The sequence below is a fragment of the Beta vulgaris genome, chromosome 7 (assembly GCF_026745355.1).
Source record: "Beta vulgaris subsp. vulgaris cultivar EL10 chromosome 7, EL10.2, whole genome shotgun sequence".
Classification (NCBI taxonomy): domain Eukaryota; kingdom Viridiplantae; phylum Streptophyta; class Magnoliopsida; order Caryophyllales; family Amaranthaceae; genus Beta; species Beta vulgaris.
Window position 1 is genome coordinate 23,944,815 of NC_079208.1, and position 18,231 is coordinate 23,963,045.

At 36.1% G+C, this 18,231-nt stretch overlaps 1 protein-coding gene across 1 annotated transcript; it reads left to right on the top strand.

The window, feature by feature from the left end:
• Positions 1-11,885: 11,885 nt before the first annotated feature.
• LOC104908947 (rRNA-processing protein FYV7) lies at positions 11,886-17,468 on the top strand. The gene is made up of 3 exons (XM_010698115.4): positions 11,886-12,208; positions 15,685-15,791; positions 16,943-17,468. Exons 1-3 carry the CDS (start codon positions 12,028-12,030, stop codon positions 17,198-17,200), a joined length of 546 nt encoding a protein of 181 aa, XP_010696417.2. The 5' UTR covers positions 11,886-12,027; the 3' UTR covers positions 17,201-17,468.
• The last annotated feature ends 763 nt before the right edge of the window (positions 17,469-18,231 follow it).

Sequence of the window (18,231 nt, forward strand, 5' to 3'; positions counted from 1 at the left end):
AGGTCCTTATCACTCCAACCTAACCCATCCTTGGACGTCTAATCTCACTAGTGAATATATGCCAACTTTTCAATTCTAAGGAAAACCGAGCATTTCCCTACAGTTCTCCAAGTACACAATGTAGATAATTGCTTATCTACATATGTACCCGAGAACAATGTAGAGAAACGATAAGCCAAGATTTTCCTCAGAATTGAAAAGAAGACACACATTCACCACCTAAGTGAGATCAAACGTCCAAGAACAGTCCCAAACCGGGGACTATTCAAGACTTACTCCTAATGAGTAAGTCTTGAACGGGTATCTAGGCATATATGATGATGATTCAAACAACTTGTAGATTTAATATATAGTTAAATCACATTGCGTTTTCATACAATCTCATATCAATAAATTATGATATACATTATAAAAAATACATATATACATCAATAAATTATCAACTTTGTCTACATGTTAAAGTATCTAATTACCTCTTAACACCAACGACGAGCAATGAAGAGAAAAGAGATAGAATTTTGTTTGCCTTCCTTAGCCTCTTCTTCCTACAATTGACAAAACGCACATTGCACATTAATCATTTAATTCAATTAAGAAAAACAAAAGTAACTTAAAAATAAGATTAATTCATACCTATTTAACCACTCAAATGGTGGAGAAGAGAAGAGAAGAGAAGAGAAGGGTAGTGGTGATGGTGGAGGTCGCGGTTGCACGTGGTGCGTGGCGCGCAAGGTGGTGGCGGACACTGTTGGTGCGCAAGGTGGTGGTGGAGCAATGGATTTAGGTCGCGCAAAGTCCCACTATACTCGAATCGTGGTGGCAGTAGTGACGTGGGAAGCAGTGGCGTGGTGTGTGGTCGCGCAATGTGGTGGAGCAATGTGGTGGAACAGTGGTGGTCAGTGGTGGAGCAGTAAATTAGGTCGCGCAAGGTGGTGGTGATTTTTCTCACTCGTATAATTACTCTAAGGGAGGGAAAGAGGGAAATAGAATTGCTCTATATTGTACATGCGCGCACTAATTCATGAGCCAAAAAAAAAAATTAATGAAGGGTTGCGCTTGTATCAAAAAGCGCAGCCCTACATTACAGAAGGGCTGCGCTTTTTTTTACAAGCGCAGTCCTACTAAGTTAGAAGGGTGGCGCTTTTTTAAAAAGCGCATCCCTTCACTCAGTAGGGCTGCGCTTGTAGAAAAGCGCAGCCCTTCTGAGTGTGAGAAGGGCTGCGCTTTTCCTAAAAGCGCAGCCCTTCTGTTATGTAGGGTTGTGCTAATTAAAAAAAGCGCAGCCCTTCACTAGTAGGGCCGCGCTTTTAGGAAAAGCGTAGCCCTTCCTGCGCAGCCCTTCCTTTTTTCCCCTAGTGATCCTCCTGAGTTCCTCCTGTTTCCTGGCTCCTCAAGAGGATCAGGCACAGGGTTATCAGGATCAGGAACCAACTTTTTCTCTTTTCCTGTAAGGGTTAGTTCCTTATCATTTTGATTACATTTCATCAGGACGAGTTAATACAATTTCAAAGATATCATTGTGTCTCTGTTCCTGTAGGGAGTTAGTCTCATTAAAAATGACATGGACACTTTCCATGACATACATTATTCGCTTATTGTAGACACGATAAGCCTTACTACTTAAAGCATAACCTAGAGTAATAGTCTCGTCACTTTAAGCATCAAACTTTCCTAAATTGTCCTTTCCATTGTTACATACAAAATATTTACATCCAAAAAATACAAAGATAAGGAATATTGGGTTTTCTTCCTTTAATTAGCTCATAAGGAATCTTCATGGTGATTTGCCTTAGCATTATATGATTGGTGATGTAGCATGCCGTGTTCACTGCTTCAGTCCAAGAGTTTTCGGAAGATTGCTTGCAATTATAGTTGTCCTTGCCACATTCTCAAGAGACCGGTTCTTCCTTTCGACTACACCATTCTGTTGTGGTGTTCTTGGAGCTGAGAAATTATGATATAACCCTTCATTGCTACAAAATTCATCCAGATTGAAGTTTTCAAACTCCATACCATGGTCAGAACTTAAATGCTTTAATTTAAAACCACCTATCTTTTTAGCAAAGGTTAGAAGTTCATCAAACGTTTCATCCTTACTACGAAGAAAAATAACCCATGTGTATCTCGAAAAAATCATCTACTATGACTAATGCATATTTCTTACCGATTGGCTTTGGATGCATACAGGGCCACATAAGTCCTTGTGAAGAAGATCTAATGGACTTGGTGTGCTTTACCATTTTCTTGGATTTTGAATGAGGATCTCACTCGTTTGTCTTTATTAACACATGAATCACAAACATAGTGGTTTAGTGACGTAATAGTTGGTAGCCCAACCACCAAGTCCTTCCTACTTAGTTTAGGCAGAGGACAGGCTTGTATGACCACATTGTTTGTGCCACAGAAAAAGATCAGCTTCGATCTCATTTTAACATGTGAGATTATTACTAGGAACAAGGTTTAGGTTAACCATATAGGCCAGGTGTTCCCTTTCCTTGTTCCCTCAAGGAACTTGGTTCCTGTACTTTCATTGCTGACGACACAAGACTCATTAGTAAACTTCACTGTGTTTTCTTTATCACAAAACTGAGATATACTAAGTAAGCCAATTTTTAAGCCCTTGACCAAAAATACATTTTCTATGGAATGTGACTGAGATTTACCAATCTTACCAACTGCTATAATGTTTCCTGTAAGATTGTCTCCAAAGGTCACAATTCCTCCATTTAAGACTGAAAGTGAGAGAATTTTTAATCTGTCTACTATTATTTAGAACAACTGCTATCGAGGTACCACAAGTTGTACCCCCTCACTTTAGCCTGTACCATAGAAAATTAGTTAGTGATAGGAACCCAGTCTAGCTTGGGTTCCATTGTTGGACATGAGCCTTTCTTCTTTTTCCAAACATGTTTCACTAGGTACATGTTCTTCTCAATACGTTCTTCTCTGGTGGAACAGTCAGACACGATATGACCACTGTTCCCACAGTAAGAACATATTTTACTACTTGGCAGATTAACATATTTTTTCTTTTTGTTCCTCTTTGTATGATTGAAATCTAGACCACCTTTTCCTTTGTTTTGATACTTATGTATCCATGTTACATGGTCAGGTGGCTTGTTCCTTGAGGGATCCAGTTTCTTCTTTAATACCAGATTTTCTCGAAAAATATTATTAAATTCGTTTTTTAAATTTTCAGCAATATTTCTGGTATTATATGAAGAGATTGTTCCTTCAGGAACAAACAGTTTCAATTCTGCCAGTTCCAAGTTCAAAAGATAATGTTCTTTTTTGACTTTTTCAAAAACATCTTGATAAGCTCTACTCTTGTCAAAAAATCAAAGAATCTTTTTCCAGTGTCACATTTTAGTGAGTTAAGCCAATTTGAATGATTCTTAGTGATTTTCAAGGCATTAGATAATTGATCTCTTTTTGCACATACATCCTCGTAATCATCTAAGATTTCTAGCATAAGTTTTATTAATTGGCTTTTATTCAATACTGCAAGTTCCTCTTCAATGGCATTAAAACTTACCTTGGGATTAGCTGATTCCATTTTTCCTTTGACATTTGCCAGGAGACATCGATGGGTAGTTTCTTCCTCAGACTCTCCCCATGCTGCTTCTATGGCTCTCTTCATATCATTTTCCGTCAATGATCTTTGATTTTCCTTGCCCTTCTCCTTCCAAACCTGTTCCTCTAGGGAGATTAACTTTCCCAGAGATTCAAGTTCGTTTATGATGTTGGAGAAGCGAGTGAGCATATCTTGAATAGGCTCCTTTTGTTTCATGTGAAACAATTCATACTTATGCATGAGCATTTCGATCTTTGATCATTTCACTTTGCTTGTTCCTTCATGAGTAATTTGAAGGAGTTTCCACATTTGCTTTGCAGTCTTGTATCCCATGACTTGATTGTGCTCATAGGGATCAAGACCACAATGAAGTAGCTTCTTGACGATTGTGTTCTTCTCTATTTTATCGAAGTCCTCTTTGTCGAATTCGGCAAGTGGTTTAGGAATCAGCTCCCCTTTCTCGTTCTTCTTTGTGACCTCAAAGTCACAGGTTTCAATTGCCTTCCACACTTGGTAATTTTGACCTTTAATAAATATCTCCATACGATTCTTCCAGTATGGATAATGCATGCCATTAAACATGGGGTGGCGTTGAGTTGAATACCCTTCCTCAAGCTTTTCTCCTGTTGTGTTCATTGTTCCAGGTACAATATCCTCAGTGTTAGCTGATTCTAGAGGTACTAGGCTATGATACCAATTGTTATTCTAGTATGAACACTACACCAACTACAAGAGGGGGGGGGGTGAATTGTAGTTGAGGAGAAATTTTCAATTTTGTAATGCGGAATTAAAACAAACTCGAAATTAGAAAGAGACAAGCACACGATATTTTTACAAGGAAAACTCAAACTTCTCTCTTCTCTTTCTCTTTCTCTTTATCTTGAATACAAGAATATTCTCTTAATTTTCTCTCACCCACACACTATGAATATTACACTAATGAGTATGTTGAATGAAGAAATTACAGGAAAAACTTTCTAAGTAATAATAGACTTTTTTTCGCTTGAAAGTTCTCAAGTTTTTATTCAAATAATTTCTTCTTATATAGCTGCTGTAAATCTTCTTTTACTGGTCATGTTGTGCTCCATGTTCTCCTCAAATTGCACAAGTGGAATAATGGAGATCATGGCTTGATTTCACTGCACTTCCTCTACTCTTCTTGCAATGGAAAATAAACTTCCCCCTACTTTCCGTTAGTGGTATAATCTTCCAGCAAGTAATGCGCAGTTGGAGGAGTTAGTTGGAGAGCTTTAAGGATTTAGTTCCACTTTGTATGCCACACCATTGGAGTTTGTTGGAGATATTCAAGGATGCTCTCCATGCTTTTCTCCATGCTACTTTCATCTGTTTTTCAAACAATTGCAACAGCACAAAATATCTAATAACTCAAAGAATCTTTTATTCAAAGATTCTAAGTTACTAGAATATTAAACATACCATATAATAAAGATTCAAAGTGTATAAATTAAATATCTTGACTTAGATTAAATAATTAATCTTTCTCCACACGATATAAAAATGCAAATTTGAACATTACATTATTTTTGGTATTTTATATTTTTCGCAAAATAAAACTATATAGTAAAATTAACCTAAGTATTTGGCATCATCAAAACATGAAATACAACAATAGCCTTTCTAACGTTCGCTTTTGAGAAAGGTGCTTTAGATTTCTTGTTCAAAACATTCATTGCTCCTTTATTTGGTCTTGTCATTTTCCCAAAGGGGACATTCCTTGATGAAGTGATCGGTACTACCACATTTATGACAAGCATCTTTGTTAGAAAATTCTTGAGCTTTACTTTTGAAGTTCCCATTCTTCATGTTCCTTTATATCTTTCGAAATTTTTGGAACATAGTAAATACTCCATCCCTGCGTTTTTTTATCTTTCTCACTTAGAATCTTGACACTATTCATACTTAGAGATAATCTTTTTAATTTTTATCAATTTATAAGAATAAATACAATCATGTGGGGTCTTGTTTGATACATCTAGCTCAATTATTACTTTATTAATATTTAGTTTTTATAATTTTTACTAATATATTATAAAAGATATTTAAGTTTAAAGAGGTGCATTGAGAGATGCACACAAAAAATTAAGAAGGATAAAAATAAATAAAAGAATGAGTATTAATTAGTCTAGTCTAATAAAGTTTTCATATAAAGCACAATATATTTAGAATGCATGACTCCCTATTGAAAAATAATAATGAAAAAATTGAAAGAAAAAAATGTTATATGAAAAATTGCACTCACAGTTTATCAAGGCTAGGAGAGAGAGAGAGAAATATGGGAAGAGATAAGATGCTACAATTAAAACATGTCATTGCAATTTGCTATTTTGTTAATAGTTTCTTTTAAAGGTCTATGTAAATGATGAATAGTTTTTTATTGTATTTATAATTCGCTTCTCTATCTAAATACATCCTCTGCCTTCTCTCTGAACAAAACCCAACCTGACCCTAGGAACTCGCCGGAGTTCTGGCGCCGCGTAGTTTTCCAACGGGTTCTCCTACGAGTTCCATCATTTTTCATCGCCTTTTTCTTTCGTTTTCTAGACGTTTTTCCTAGTTTGAGGTCTTTCTTCTCCGTTTCGTCGTCCCCTTCATAGTTTTTCTTCGGTTTTCTTTGTTTTCTCCTAGGTTTTCGATTTTCGGGTTCGTTCTTCGTGGTGGATAAGGTCAGCTTCGGCAACCTCGCATTTCCCCCTCCTTGTCGAGTCTGGTGAGTCGTCTTCCCCCTGTCCTGTTTTTTCGTTCGTTGAGTCGATTGTGTTTTTGGATTCCCCCTCCCTTGGTTTCGGTTTGGCCTCCCCTTCCCCTAGTTGGCTTTTGTTGATGGTTTATTCGGGCTTCCCAATCCCTCCATACGTAGTATTCATGTCATTTTGGGTATCCCCTTCTCCTACCCCATCTAGTGTTAGTTGTGTCGAATTGGGCTTCCCTCCCCCATCTAGTGTTAGTTTTGTCGAATTGCGCTTCCTCTCCCTCTCCCTTATCTAGTGTTGTGTCGAATCCTTGGTTAGTTTTGAGTTAGTTTAGGCCTCCCCTACCATGTTCTCTTTTCGCGTGTGTCGGCTTCCCCTTCCTCGTTCCCCGTTTCTGTTTTTCTAGTGGGTTACGACCGAGTATTAGTTTAGTTGGTGTTTCCTCCGTGTTGTTCTAGTTATTGGTTGTGTTTGTATGAGTCTATTCGTTTTCTCACTCTGCTCGATTATTTTGTTTCTTGCTGGAGGTAGTATTTCTCTTCCAAATGTTGGGTCTGATTTGTGTGATTAGTTCGGGTCTGCGTGGCAAGTGGTTTCATGGCTATGTTGTAAGGATGTTTGTGCTTCTTTAAATCTGTTTATTTTTTTCACTTAATATAATCTATTAGATCTTTAATCTACACATTTATATATTAAAAGACATTCTTATAAAAAGGAACGATGACACGTAACACTCTGCTCAAACTTCTAATATACATGTTTATATCTCATTTAAAAATATTAACAATGTATAGTTAATAGGATCTGAATACATGACCTTAAAATGAAATGCGAGAGTTTAACCACTAATCCACTACAATTTCAATGTTTAATGTTTCAAAGTAAAACATAATAAAGTCTTATAATTATATGATTAAAGACATATACATGCCTTTTGAACTCTAACACTTTTATTAAGTAATAACATTATCTTACCTTAATTCCATTGAGATTGTTATTTTTATCTCCTAGTTCCTTAGAATTTTTTTTTTTTAAAAAAAACAACTTATCATGCAATGAAGTTCAATTTCGCACTAGATAGAACATTACGAAAAGCTAATAAAATCAATTACGAGATTCATGAATAATAATATATTTGATTATTGTAATTGACCCGGGGTATCGCTTGGGCCAAAAAACTAGTTATATTAGTAAATGTATTTAAGTTAATCAGTAAACCATGATCCAATTGGAAAGCTATAGTCATACGTCTAATCCTCCAAGCTACCAACAAACGAACTATACCATTTGATCCCTCTATCACTCATTGTATTAAAAATAATAAATGTATCACGGAGGGATTTCCTACTATTCCTATGGCAATGGTTGGTTTTGACTTTTGTTTGATACATTAAACTTCTCTACAATGACTGTCAATTTAACTCTGTGTGATGCCCAGAGATCGAGGAGGATCAAGTGCCAATCAATGGTTACTCGGCCAGTTCTTTACTATAAAATTAGTGATGAAGATGTAGTGTTAGCAAGTTTAATTGCACTATTTTCTAACTCTCTTCCCGTCATTATCTGTCACATAGACAATTTTATAGATTTTGTTTATAAAAATATATATACCTTAAATTGATGGCAAAATATCGGTTCTTCTTTCTTTTCTCTCTTTCATTACCTTCTTCCACTAGTAGAATAATTGCTTATTGCTGCGGTGATATTGCTGCGGTTTTACCCATACGCAGCAATATATCACGTAAAAGAAAATGAAAAATATAAAATAACCATATTGCTGCGGTTTCGGCAGAAAACCGCAGCAATATAGTTTCAACGAAAATTTTTTGAAATTTTTTTCACTTAACATATTGTTGCGGTTTATGGCAAAAACCGCAGCAATATATTTTTAAAAGGTATTTAAAGATCTAGGTTATTAGCACAATCACGCCTCACCCTCAATTCTCTCCCCGCACCTCACATCTCTCCCTCTTTCCCAGCGCCTCACATCACTCCTCTCTCCTCTCACATCTCTCCTCTCTCGTCTCTCCTCTCTGCGGTTTCTCACCCTCAACTGTTCGTCTCTCATCCTTGTCTGCTCACCCTCAACTCCGGCGCCTTGCTCGTTTCACATGGTGGCGAAATCTTGTCTCATTCGTTCGTGGGTTCGTTCGTGGGTTCGTTCGTGGGTTTCGTTCGTGGGTTTGCCGGTTCGTTCGTCGTTCGTCAGCTCGTTGCTCACATGCCAGACGCGTGTTCCTCATTCGTCGGCCGTTCGCACCAACTCCAGCGCATTGTTCCTCATTCGTTTGTAAATTTTCGTTCACCAGATTGTTTGGAGAAACGAGACGGGTTTAATGGGCCAGGTTTCGCATCGTTGAGAAACGAGATGGGTTTCGAATCGTCGAGAAGCATGAGTGGTTTTTGAATCGTCCTTCATCAATGGGTTTTGATTTTTCAGATCTGGTTTTGAAGGTTGAGACGCGAGCCATGATTATTCAGATCTGGTTCATTCGAGCCATTAATTTTTTTCGTTTTTTTTTTCATTTTTTTAGATCTGTTTGTAATTATTCGTTTTAGGATTTTTTTTCCTCAACAACCTTTTAATACCAAACGAGCTAAACCGATTAACAGTGGGTACATTTTGTAATTTTTTTGATTTTTTCCGTTTTTAAGATCAGCTTTTTATTTTTTGTTTTTATTATAATATTTGTAATTAATCATTAAGTTGTAATAGTTTTTTATCTTTAAATATTAATAAGATTTATGTCATTTTATCTCCAGTTTGTTTGGGAATTTGGTGGATAGTAGATGGGTTAGTGGCATGGTTTTAATCTTTCAAATTTAATTGCAAAATTCCAAAAAAAAAAAATTCACCTGGCAAGGACATAGTGCTGCGGTTTTGGGAAACAACCGCAGCAATAGGCTAAGCTATCGCTGCGGTTTCTATCCAAAACCGCAGCGATACGTTGTACGTTTTTAATAAAAAATAAATATATTGTTGCGGTTTTACCCAAAAACCGCAGCAATATGTTCATATATTGCTGCGGTTTAAAACTGCAGCAATATAATTATTACCTGTTGCTGCCCCCTTAATTGCTGCGCGCCCAAAACCGCAGCAATAGGTCGTTTTTTGACTGCAGCAATAAGCATTTATTCTACTAGTGTGCCTCCTATCAATTTCATTACTTACATGCCACTAAGTACTGTTGTTGTATTCTTCCTCTTTCTCGTTCCTGTTAACATGATTTAACTTTATTTATGCTTCCGCAAGCATCACGTGTATATAAGACTAGTATTTGATTAAGTGAACTTATGGTGTAACAACATAACTTATATGAACTTCATTAAGTTTGTAAATTGTTATATTGTTAGCATGAAGATGATGAACGTACTTGAAGTATATATTGTTCTCTTAAATTAGTTTATCGACTTACATTGATACATTCATTTATCTTACGATTTTTGCACCGGGTACCCTTGTGGTTTTTCAAAAATCATGGAGTACCCCTAATTTTTTTCTAATGCACCAGGTACCCTTATTGTTTCAATAAAATGCACGAAATGCCCTTAATGACTAACAATGTCAAGTTTCCGTTAGTCATTAGGGTTAATTAACCCCTCTAACCCTAATTAAACCCTAATTAACTAACTAAACCCTAACCTCTAACCCTACCCTAACCCCATAACTTGAAACTCTAACCCCACAACCACCACCCAACCACCACCACCTCCCCTCCCCCTCCCTTCCTCACCCCCTGCAGCAACCCTCCTCCCCCCTTGATTTGCCCAACCCACCCCCACCCCCACCCCCACCCCCGACATCATATCCCCCCTCCCCTGACAGCAACCACCACCACCCCCGTGCAATGTAGACCGAACCATCAGACCACTGCCCCCTCTAAAACTGATTTCGAAAATCATTTTCGAAAATCATTTTCGAAAACATTTCAAAAAACCATTTTCGAAAACCATTTTCGAAAACCTTTTGCGAAAACCATTTTCGAAATCATTTTTGAAAACCATTTTCGAAACCATTTTCGAAATCAGTTTTTAAAATAAAAAAAATCAATGACGAAGAAGGAGAGATAAATTAAGAACAACATCTACGAGGGTGGGGTTGGGGAGGGGGGAATTCGACGGGGGTGGGGAGGGGGAATTTCGACGGGGTGGGGGTGGGGAGGGGGAATTCGAAGGCATGGTGGGGGAGGGGTTGGGGGAGGTGGTGATTGGGTTGTTAAGGTTGGAAAGAGGTGTTAGGGTGTTAAGATTAGGGCTTAAGGGTTAGGGTTAGAGAGTTAATTAATCCTAATGACTAACGGAAACTTGACACCGTTAGTCATTAAGGACATTTCGTGCATTTTACTGAAATAATAAGGGTACCTGGTGCTTAAAAAAAAATTAGGGGTACCCCATGAATTTTGAAAAACCACATGAGTACCTCGTGAAAAAACCCTTTTTTCTTATTTAATAATAATTTGTTTTAATTAAATTAGATGTTTTTAGTTTGGAATATATTATTGGTAATTGGGATTTAGAAGTGAACGTTATCTTAAATAACTTTATTTGAATAAATGAGATTTGAAATAATAATCAAGTAAAATATGTGTACGTCAAGTATACATTGATGTGATTTTCATACACGAATTTTAGAAAGTACTATCGGTACGTTTTTCATGAAAAAATCAAAGTAACCGAACGAGTATGATTTTTGCCAAAACTGAAATAATCGAGCAGGCATGATGTGAACTCGTGTCAAGAATGAAAACTAACTAAACTGAAACTAAAATTAATTAACGATATGCGCTTAACTTCTGTGGATGAAAAGTTTCACTGATCAAGTATATTCGAAAATAAACTAAAACAAAAAGTAATTGAACTGGAACTAGAAATAACTGTCAATCTTAATTTTTTAATTACGTAATTCATTTATAAAGTCCATTACACAATCAAAATTGCAATCGATCATATATCTCTGGTAGTGAATGTATAATAACTCGATCTTAAGATTATTTGATAAGTGATAACTAATTGATAAAGAAGATATTAATATGTGAAAAATATAATTATACGAGACGTAGCCGAACGTTCAAACTTGACCGACGCAGATGAACTAAATCGGTTCGATACCCGACCCAGATGAACTAAACTTGTTCGGCACCCGACCCATGGTACCAGCGGCCATATACATGACCCATTCGGATTGAGCCCGATTCGGTGTGGTTCGACCCAAAACTCGTTTTGACACTAGTAGATAGGGACGGAAATGGATCGGTTTCGGGGGGGGGGGGCGGGTGGAACATCACCCGCATCCACCACCCGCATCCACCACCCGCAATTGTTTACTCCACCCGCATCCATCCATCCGTCATCCATCGGGTGAAACGGCTGGGTCAGGTGCTAAACGGAGGATGATATTTAGTATATTTTTAAAAGAAATTAGTGACATAATATAAAATAATTATATCAAAAATATGAAATATTATTAATTTACATGTAAATTTTAATAATTGGATAATGAGTTGGATGTTAAACGGGTGATGAAACGGGTGATGGATGAAAAAATTCTCACCCACCACCCACTTTCCATCTATTTAAAATACCGGATTAAGCCATTTCCATCCTTACTAGTGGATAATAGAAAACCGCCCCTTCAGGCTTCAGCAGCATAATCTAGTCTGCCATATTAGGGTTTATTGTCTTACAATCAAATTGGGCATTTTCTCGTCCTGTACCTCTGTCAATTTTTGTTGGAATCTAGCGATGAAAAGCAGGAATTGGAGAGACGATGGATCGCATAACCGAGAAGGAAGAGTTCCTGAAGTCAGCAACAACAAGAAGAAGAAAATGAAGAACATGCAGAGATTGGGCGGCGCAGGTCTTTCTCTTGAAGCTTTTGCCAATGCTAAATCCAGGAACAACGCCTACAATCCTGCTTTATTAAGTATGTTTCTTCTCTCTCTTCTCCTCTATCCCTGCGAAACGCAGCAATTTTTGTAATTTTAATCGTGAATCTAGAATATGGTTATTGTATAAATGCAAGGATTTTGAAGTGTATTGGTGCAAAACGTTCTTGAACTTGATGCGGCAAATTTTCAAACGAGACGATCTCATCATTTCTTCTAAAGTGTGCACCAGTTAAGACTGTCGTTTCTTCAATTTTATGATTGAGTTAGAAGAAAATGCTTTGGCTAACCTGCATATAAGAAGCTTAAAGAAACTAGGTAAAAGAAGGGGGTGTTCATGTTGAGTCTCGTGTCAATATCGTGTCCTCAAAATATATTAAGAATTACTTATGATTCGCCGTTAGTGCTTTTGTTAGCTTTGGGTAAATGATATGATGCATCATTGTACTATAGGGTCCTTTATCTTCTGTGTAAGGTGAAGGAGCTACCAGTTTAGTTTTGTACATTTTACCTTTCGACCTCAGATTATGAGGGAGTCTCTAAACAGGCATTGGGTTGATTTTATGGCATTGTGGGTTAGGTGCTTGAGCTAAAGGACACAAATCATATGCAACTTTTGCAAGTCTCATTTTACCGTCTTGCCAAAGAGAATCCTATGCTTATTTAGGTTGCGTTCTCTTCTAACAGATTAAGTTTCAGGTCCAATTAGTTTAGTTCAGATTAGTTTCAATCGGGTTCGATCAGGTCCAACAAGTTCCAATCAGGTGCAATAAATTCCAATCAAATGCAATAAGTTCCAATCAGGTCCAAATAGTCAATGATCAATAAATTTAAATCTAAATTTTAATTAAAGTACCACTATGATTATTATATAGTATTATTGTTTATTATTTTATTATTCATATTACTATTAGCTGATTATGTTATTATTAAAAAATATTATAATCATGGTCAAATAAGGTTAATTTGCAATTTGTCTTTAAATTACTAGACATAATATGTTTCTGTTACTAAATAACATTGAAAGATATAAATGTTATTAATTGATTTCCTATAATGCTTTATGAAATTAACGCAAGATTATTAGGTATATATAAGTGGTGAAAGTTGTGTATAAGCAAGCATATAAATACTAATTTTTTGTTAAAATGTTAATCATAAGAGATAATTAATAATTGCTACTTTTTTGAAGGATAAATTTTAAGAATTATTATGTCATAATAAATTTTGAGGGATAGTATTTATGTTAGGGAAAGAAAATAGGCTCTTCTTCTTTCCTTTACTTTAGTTTGGCGAGATTCGCTTGCCTCCAGAACTATTATTACCGTACGGCTACCTTGTTCCTCCTTAACTCAGCCTTCTTTAATGAACACTAGCCGAGCGGTCCTCGCCTGCACAAGAAAGCAAGCAGATTAGCTACCTCATTCTCTTATTGTGCAGGCGGGCCTGGGCGAGCGAGGTGTAGGGTTAGATTAGAGAGAAGGAGCCTTTGGCTTCGTCCAAGGAAGAATGCTTTAAGCAGTGTGATATTCGGATTGATTCAAAAATTCTAAGGGAAAACCAAACCAGACAGGCTGCAAATGTGACAAAGTCGGACAAATTTTTAGGTTTCCTCGTTAGCGAAAGAGGAATAGATGCTAACCCAGAGAAAGTGGAGGCGATTCTTAATCTACCGGAGCCCAAGTGCACCAGGGATGTCATGAGTGGAGGCGATTCTTAATCTGCCTATGCCCAAGTGCACCAGGGATGTCATTAGGCTCCTGATTGAAATGGACATCACTCAGCCTCTACCTACTGTAATTCAGGTTGAAGATGCTTGGACAATCACCTATTCGTTCTCTCTCTTTCTACTTGTTAAGATCTTCAATTCCTCTAATGTTTATGTTATTAGTCATCAATTTTTTTGTCAAATAAGGTCAATTAAGTTTGAATCAGGTCCAATAAGGTATAATAAGTTTCAATTAGGTCAATAAGTTTTAATCAAGTCCAATAAGTTCTAAACAGGTTTAATCAGGTCTTATAAGTTCAGTTTAGTGCGGTGTTATTCATGTGAAGAGAATGCACCCTTAGAGGTCAAGTGTGAGTCCATTTATTGCTAGTGTACTTAAGTTAGTAGTAGAAGAGGTGAATGAAGAAATGGGAATCCGAAATATTAATTCTTGTTATTTTTAGAACAATTGCTAGCCATACCCTTTTTGCTATTTCCTTTCATCTTTCACTGAAAAGTATAACCGAACTGAAAACATGAAACCGAAAATTGAAGAATCCCTTTCAATTTGTTTCAATGATCATGTGAAAAACTATAAACCAGGAGTCCAGGACCACAAGTTACAGAGAATTTAAAGAACATGTCTAGTAATTTCTGAATGCATTGAAGTATGTCATCATGACTCATGAGAGTGAGGGATAGAGCTTTTAGTTATGTTCAATTTTTTTCTTATTTGGTGAAGAGATGATGCATAATGCATTACAAGAGTTTAAAATAGCAGAATATGTTTTACAATGTCTAAATCTTTGCCTTATTGGAACTTTGTTGTTCTGGTTTGACGGGCTCTATTAGTGTTTTTTCTTAATGTCGTTAGTTCTGTTTATCCTTCTAGAAAGTGTGAAAAATGGAGGTAACAAAGGGGCATGAATACTGATGATAGGGGAAGAAAAATTTGGGTAGTGTAGGAGGCCATGTGGCCTTGGGAGCTATATGTTACTCACACACGGATTGAGTGTCTACTCGGATACAGCCATACAGGTGTCCAAGTGTCCGACTAGACTATTTTGTAAAAAAAAGTCAATTTTTTAGTTTAAAATGAAGTATCCAAGTAAATTGTTCGACACGACATCTCATTTTTGAGGTAAATGAAGGTGTCGGAGTAACACTGCTTGGGAGGGCTAGAGTTAGAGATAGAAATATCTATGTTATCTGGTTTTGTGATACTCTACATCTCTATTGATGAGAGCTTATTGTTGGTAATTGCATATGCTGGAAAAGGAACAATTGTGGATTGTAAATATGTGCAAGTTTGTGGTTGAGTGACAAACGTAGGCCACGAATATTTCACTTGCAATGTTGTAGACGAGTTTTCCTAGATGTGGCTAATAATGTGGAGTAAGTGTTACACCCAAACTTTTGATGATAGTTCTACATCTTTTGGTCCAAAGTGAAAGGTCAAGTTTTCATATGGATAAATGTTCGACTTTGAAGGCATACATTTTGTGCATGTGTAGTTTTGCACTGTCTGTTCCATAAAGAAAAATCAATCAGCCAAGTGTGTACTTGAGGTCGAATGAAGAGTCATACTCCATATAGCCTCTGTTGTTTGGATCAGACTCCTTGATATTCTAAAATTCATAAATGACCATGTGAGAACGTGGTAGGGATCTAATTGTGGAAAGCGGTGCAAAGAAAGCCTTTCTTGTTGTCTGTTATACTTGGTGTGCCAATATATGTGAGTTATGGTTTCTTATTTGGCTATATTGGTGATATATATGATTTGATGCATCTTTTCGTCATGTTTAGAGAAGAAGAGGGAGTTTTACAAGAATGCTAAACACGTAAACAAGTACAAAAAATTGTTGAAACAACAAAGTCAGCCAAATGATCAAGATTCAGTTGAACCTGCTGAGGTATGTACTCTTTTTTCTACTTTGAAGGCAAGCTGGGATTGGATAATAAATTAATTTGTAATAGGATACAACATAAAGTGAAAGAAGATGGGTTGTGTTGGTTGAGGGAAGGAGTTCTTACCCTTCAATAGTTCTCAACCTCCCCCAACCCCCCCCCCCCCCCCCCCCTCTTAGGCTAATAAATTACCCACAAAAAGAGGGTAATAATCCCTCATTTCTCCCTAGTCCCTTCTTCAACCACCACTACTTTACCTACTTTACTCTCGGATTCAAGGGTTTCTTGTCAATCACAATCAACTAGATGGGCACAAATTGAGTGTTTCTGGCTTTAACAAAAGGATTTTTTTTTCTTTTGTTAAAAACCACCTTATAAAACATGAAATATTATATAATTTTTTTTTGCGAGAACAAACCTTAAACAATATTTATTTTGTGAGAACAAACCTTAAACAATATTTATTTTGTGAGAACAAACCTTGTGCCGAATTACGATCACTAATCCAAGGTTCCGGCATTTACCATGTCATATACAAGGCAAGTGACTTTTTAAACCAAACAAAATCCATGACATGTCAATGTCGAAACCTTTGGATCAATGATCGGGATAAGGCATAAGGTTTTTTCTCGCAAGAAATTTTTTGTTTAAGGTTTGTTTTCAAAAAAAAAAAATTATATAAGTTGGTTTCTTACAAATTTCATGTTTTATAAGGTGGTATTTGACAAAAACTCCTTAACAAAATTGAGAGTTTGTATAAAGCTTGTCAACATTGATAAACTCAACTCCGTATTTTGCAAAATATAACAAAACAAAATTGAAGAATTATAATGTTAGTAGGATTTCTTAACAACATGCCAAACCAATGTAATGATGAAGTAAACTTCTTGCTGCTTGCTTTTTTTGTTGTTGCTGCACTATATTGCCAAATAAGCCCATAATCAAACATATAATGATATACGCTTTTAAGCTCTTACCCATAAAATATACATTTATTGCAGCTTTTTGTTTGATAATCCAGAGTTCCAGACCAAAAAAACTAAGATAATCGAAATGAATAATGAAGTAATACAGATGAAATAAGTTGAAAACATGGAATGAGTTTAAACTGCTATGCTGATCGCTTGTTGGTGAATAATTATGGGTTTCTGGTCAGATAAGCAAGGAAAACAAGAAAAACAGAAAGGGATCATACAGTTTGCAAGACTTGTATGTGAAGAAACATGAAGAACAAGAGAAAGCAAGGATGGAAAGAGAAGCCAATTACAAAGCAAAGAAGGAAGAAAAAGAAAGAGCTGAATCTCGCAGAAAGGATTTACGTGAAAAGATGTTCAAAAGGACACGTAGAGGTCAGCCTGTCATGAAATACAGAATTGAGCACCTACTGGAGACCATACAGGGTTTAGCATCATAGTATTCTGCTTTCTGATCGGCTGATATGATTTTATTTTTAATTCTTCTCTGTAACATCATCACAAGAGATGGAGCTGAGTTGATCTTAGATTCTCTTTTTCAGTTCGATAACGAGTCCCTGATCATGTAAAAGTGTGCTCCTGGTACATAGCAAATTACAGATTTGGAACAAGTTAATTTGTAATAACCTTGCTAAATACTCTCTCCGCTTTTTTTTATATTTGCTATATTGTTGCTTTCGGAATGAAGTCACTAGCTTTGACAGATTATTTTGATTCTTTTATAAGTGAAAATATCGTCATGTGTGATATTGTTAGATTTGTATCGACGTATAGATTCATAATATCAAATTTTTATAATTTTTACTTAAAAAAATCATTAAAAGAGACTGTCTAATTTTAATGTATAGTTAGACATAGTCGTTAAATAGATTAAAATATTTACTAAAAGAAATTAACCTAGTCACTATTGGGTTAATTTTTTATTAACATTAGGCTTACCATTGTCTAATTTTAATTTAAAAGTAGGCAGTTTTTCATAAGATAAACTTTTTTACTTAAACGAAGTAAGAGATATTAAAAGTTAAATAATGTTGTGCACAACAATACAACAAATAATAATAAAAAAAGGAAAGGTAGTAGTTGGTTTTACTTTCATATCCTCGAATCAATATATTATTGTCATTTGTACGATAAACATATCCATGCTCGCAGATGTAATAATTTTGTTTCACCAAAAAAAATTGCTCTTCCTTGTGGAAAATAACTCCCCGGCTACTCGATCTTTGACATGTTTGTGGAGACCTAGGAGAAATTTTCAAATCAGCAGTAGTTATGAATTATGATTGCTCGACTATTTTGGACTTTGTAGTCATCTTAGGGCATCAACCTGCAAATATAGATGAGGTGCCTATAGTCTTACATCGTTGCTTGTGGCTCAATCAAGTGCCTATAGTGAGACTTGAACCCATCATATCAAAGTTTTGAGGACAAAGTGCTTAAATGCTAGACCTATCCAAGCTTGTATTTATTG

Coding starts and splice junctions, on each gene's coding strand:
- LOC104908947 (XM_010698115.4), top strand. CDS start 12,028: ATGAAAAGCAGGAATTGGAGAGACGATGGATCGCATAACCGAGAAGGA. Junction 12,209..15,684: donor CTACAATCCTGCTTTATTAA/GTATGTTTCTTC, acceptor CGTCATGTTTAG/AGAAGAAGAGGGAGTTTTAC. Junction 15,792..16,942: donor ATTCAGTTGAACCTGCTGAG/GTATGTACTCTT, acceptor GTTTCTGGTCAG/ATAAGCAAGGAAAACAAGAA.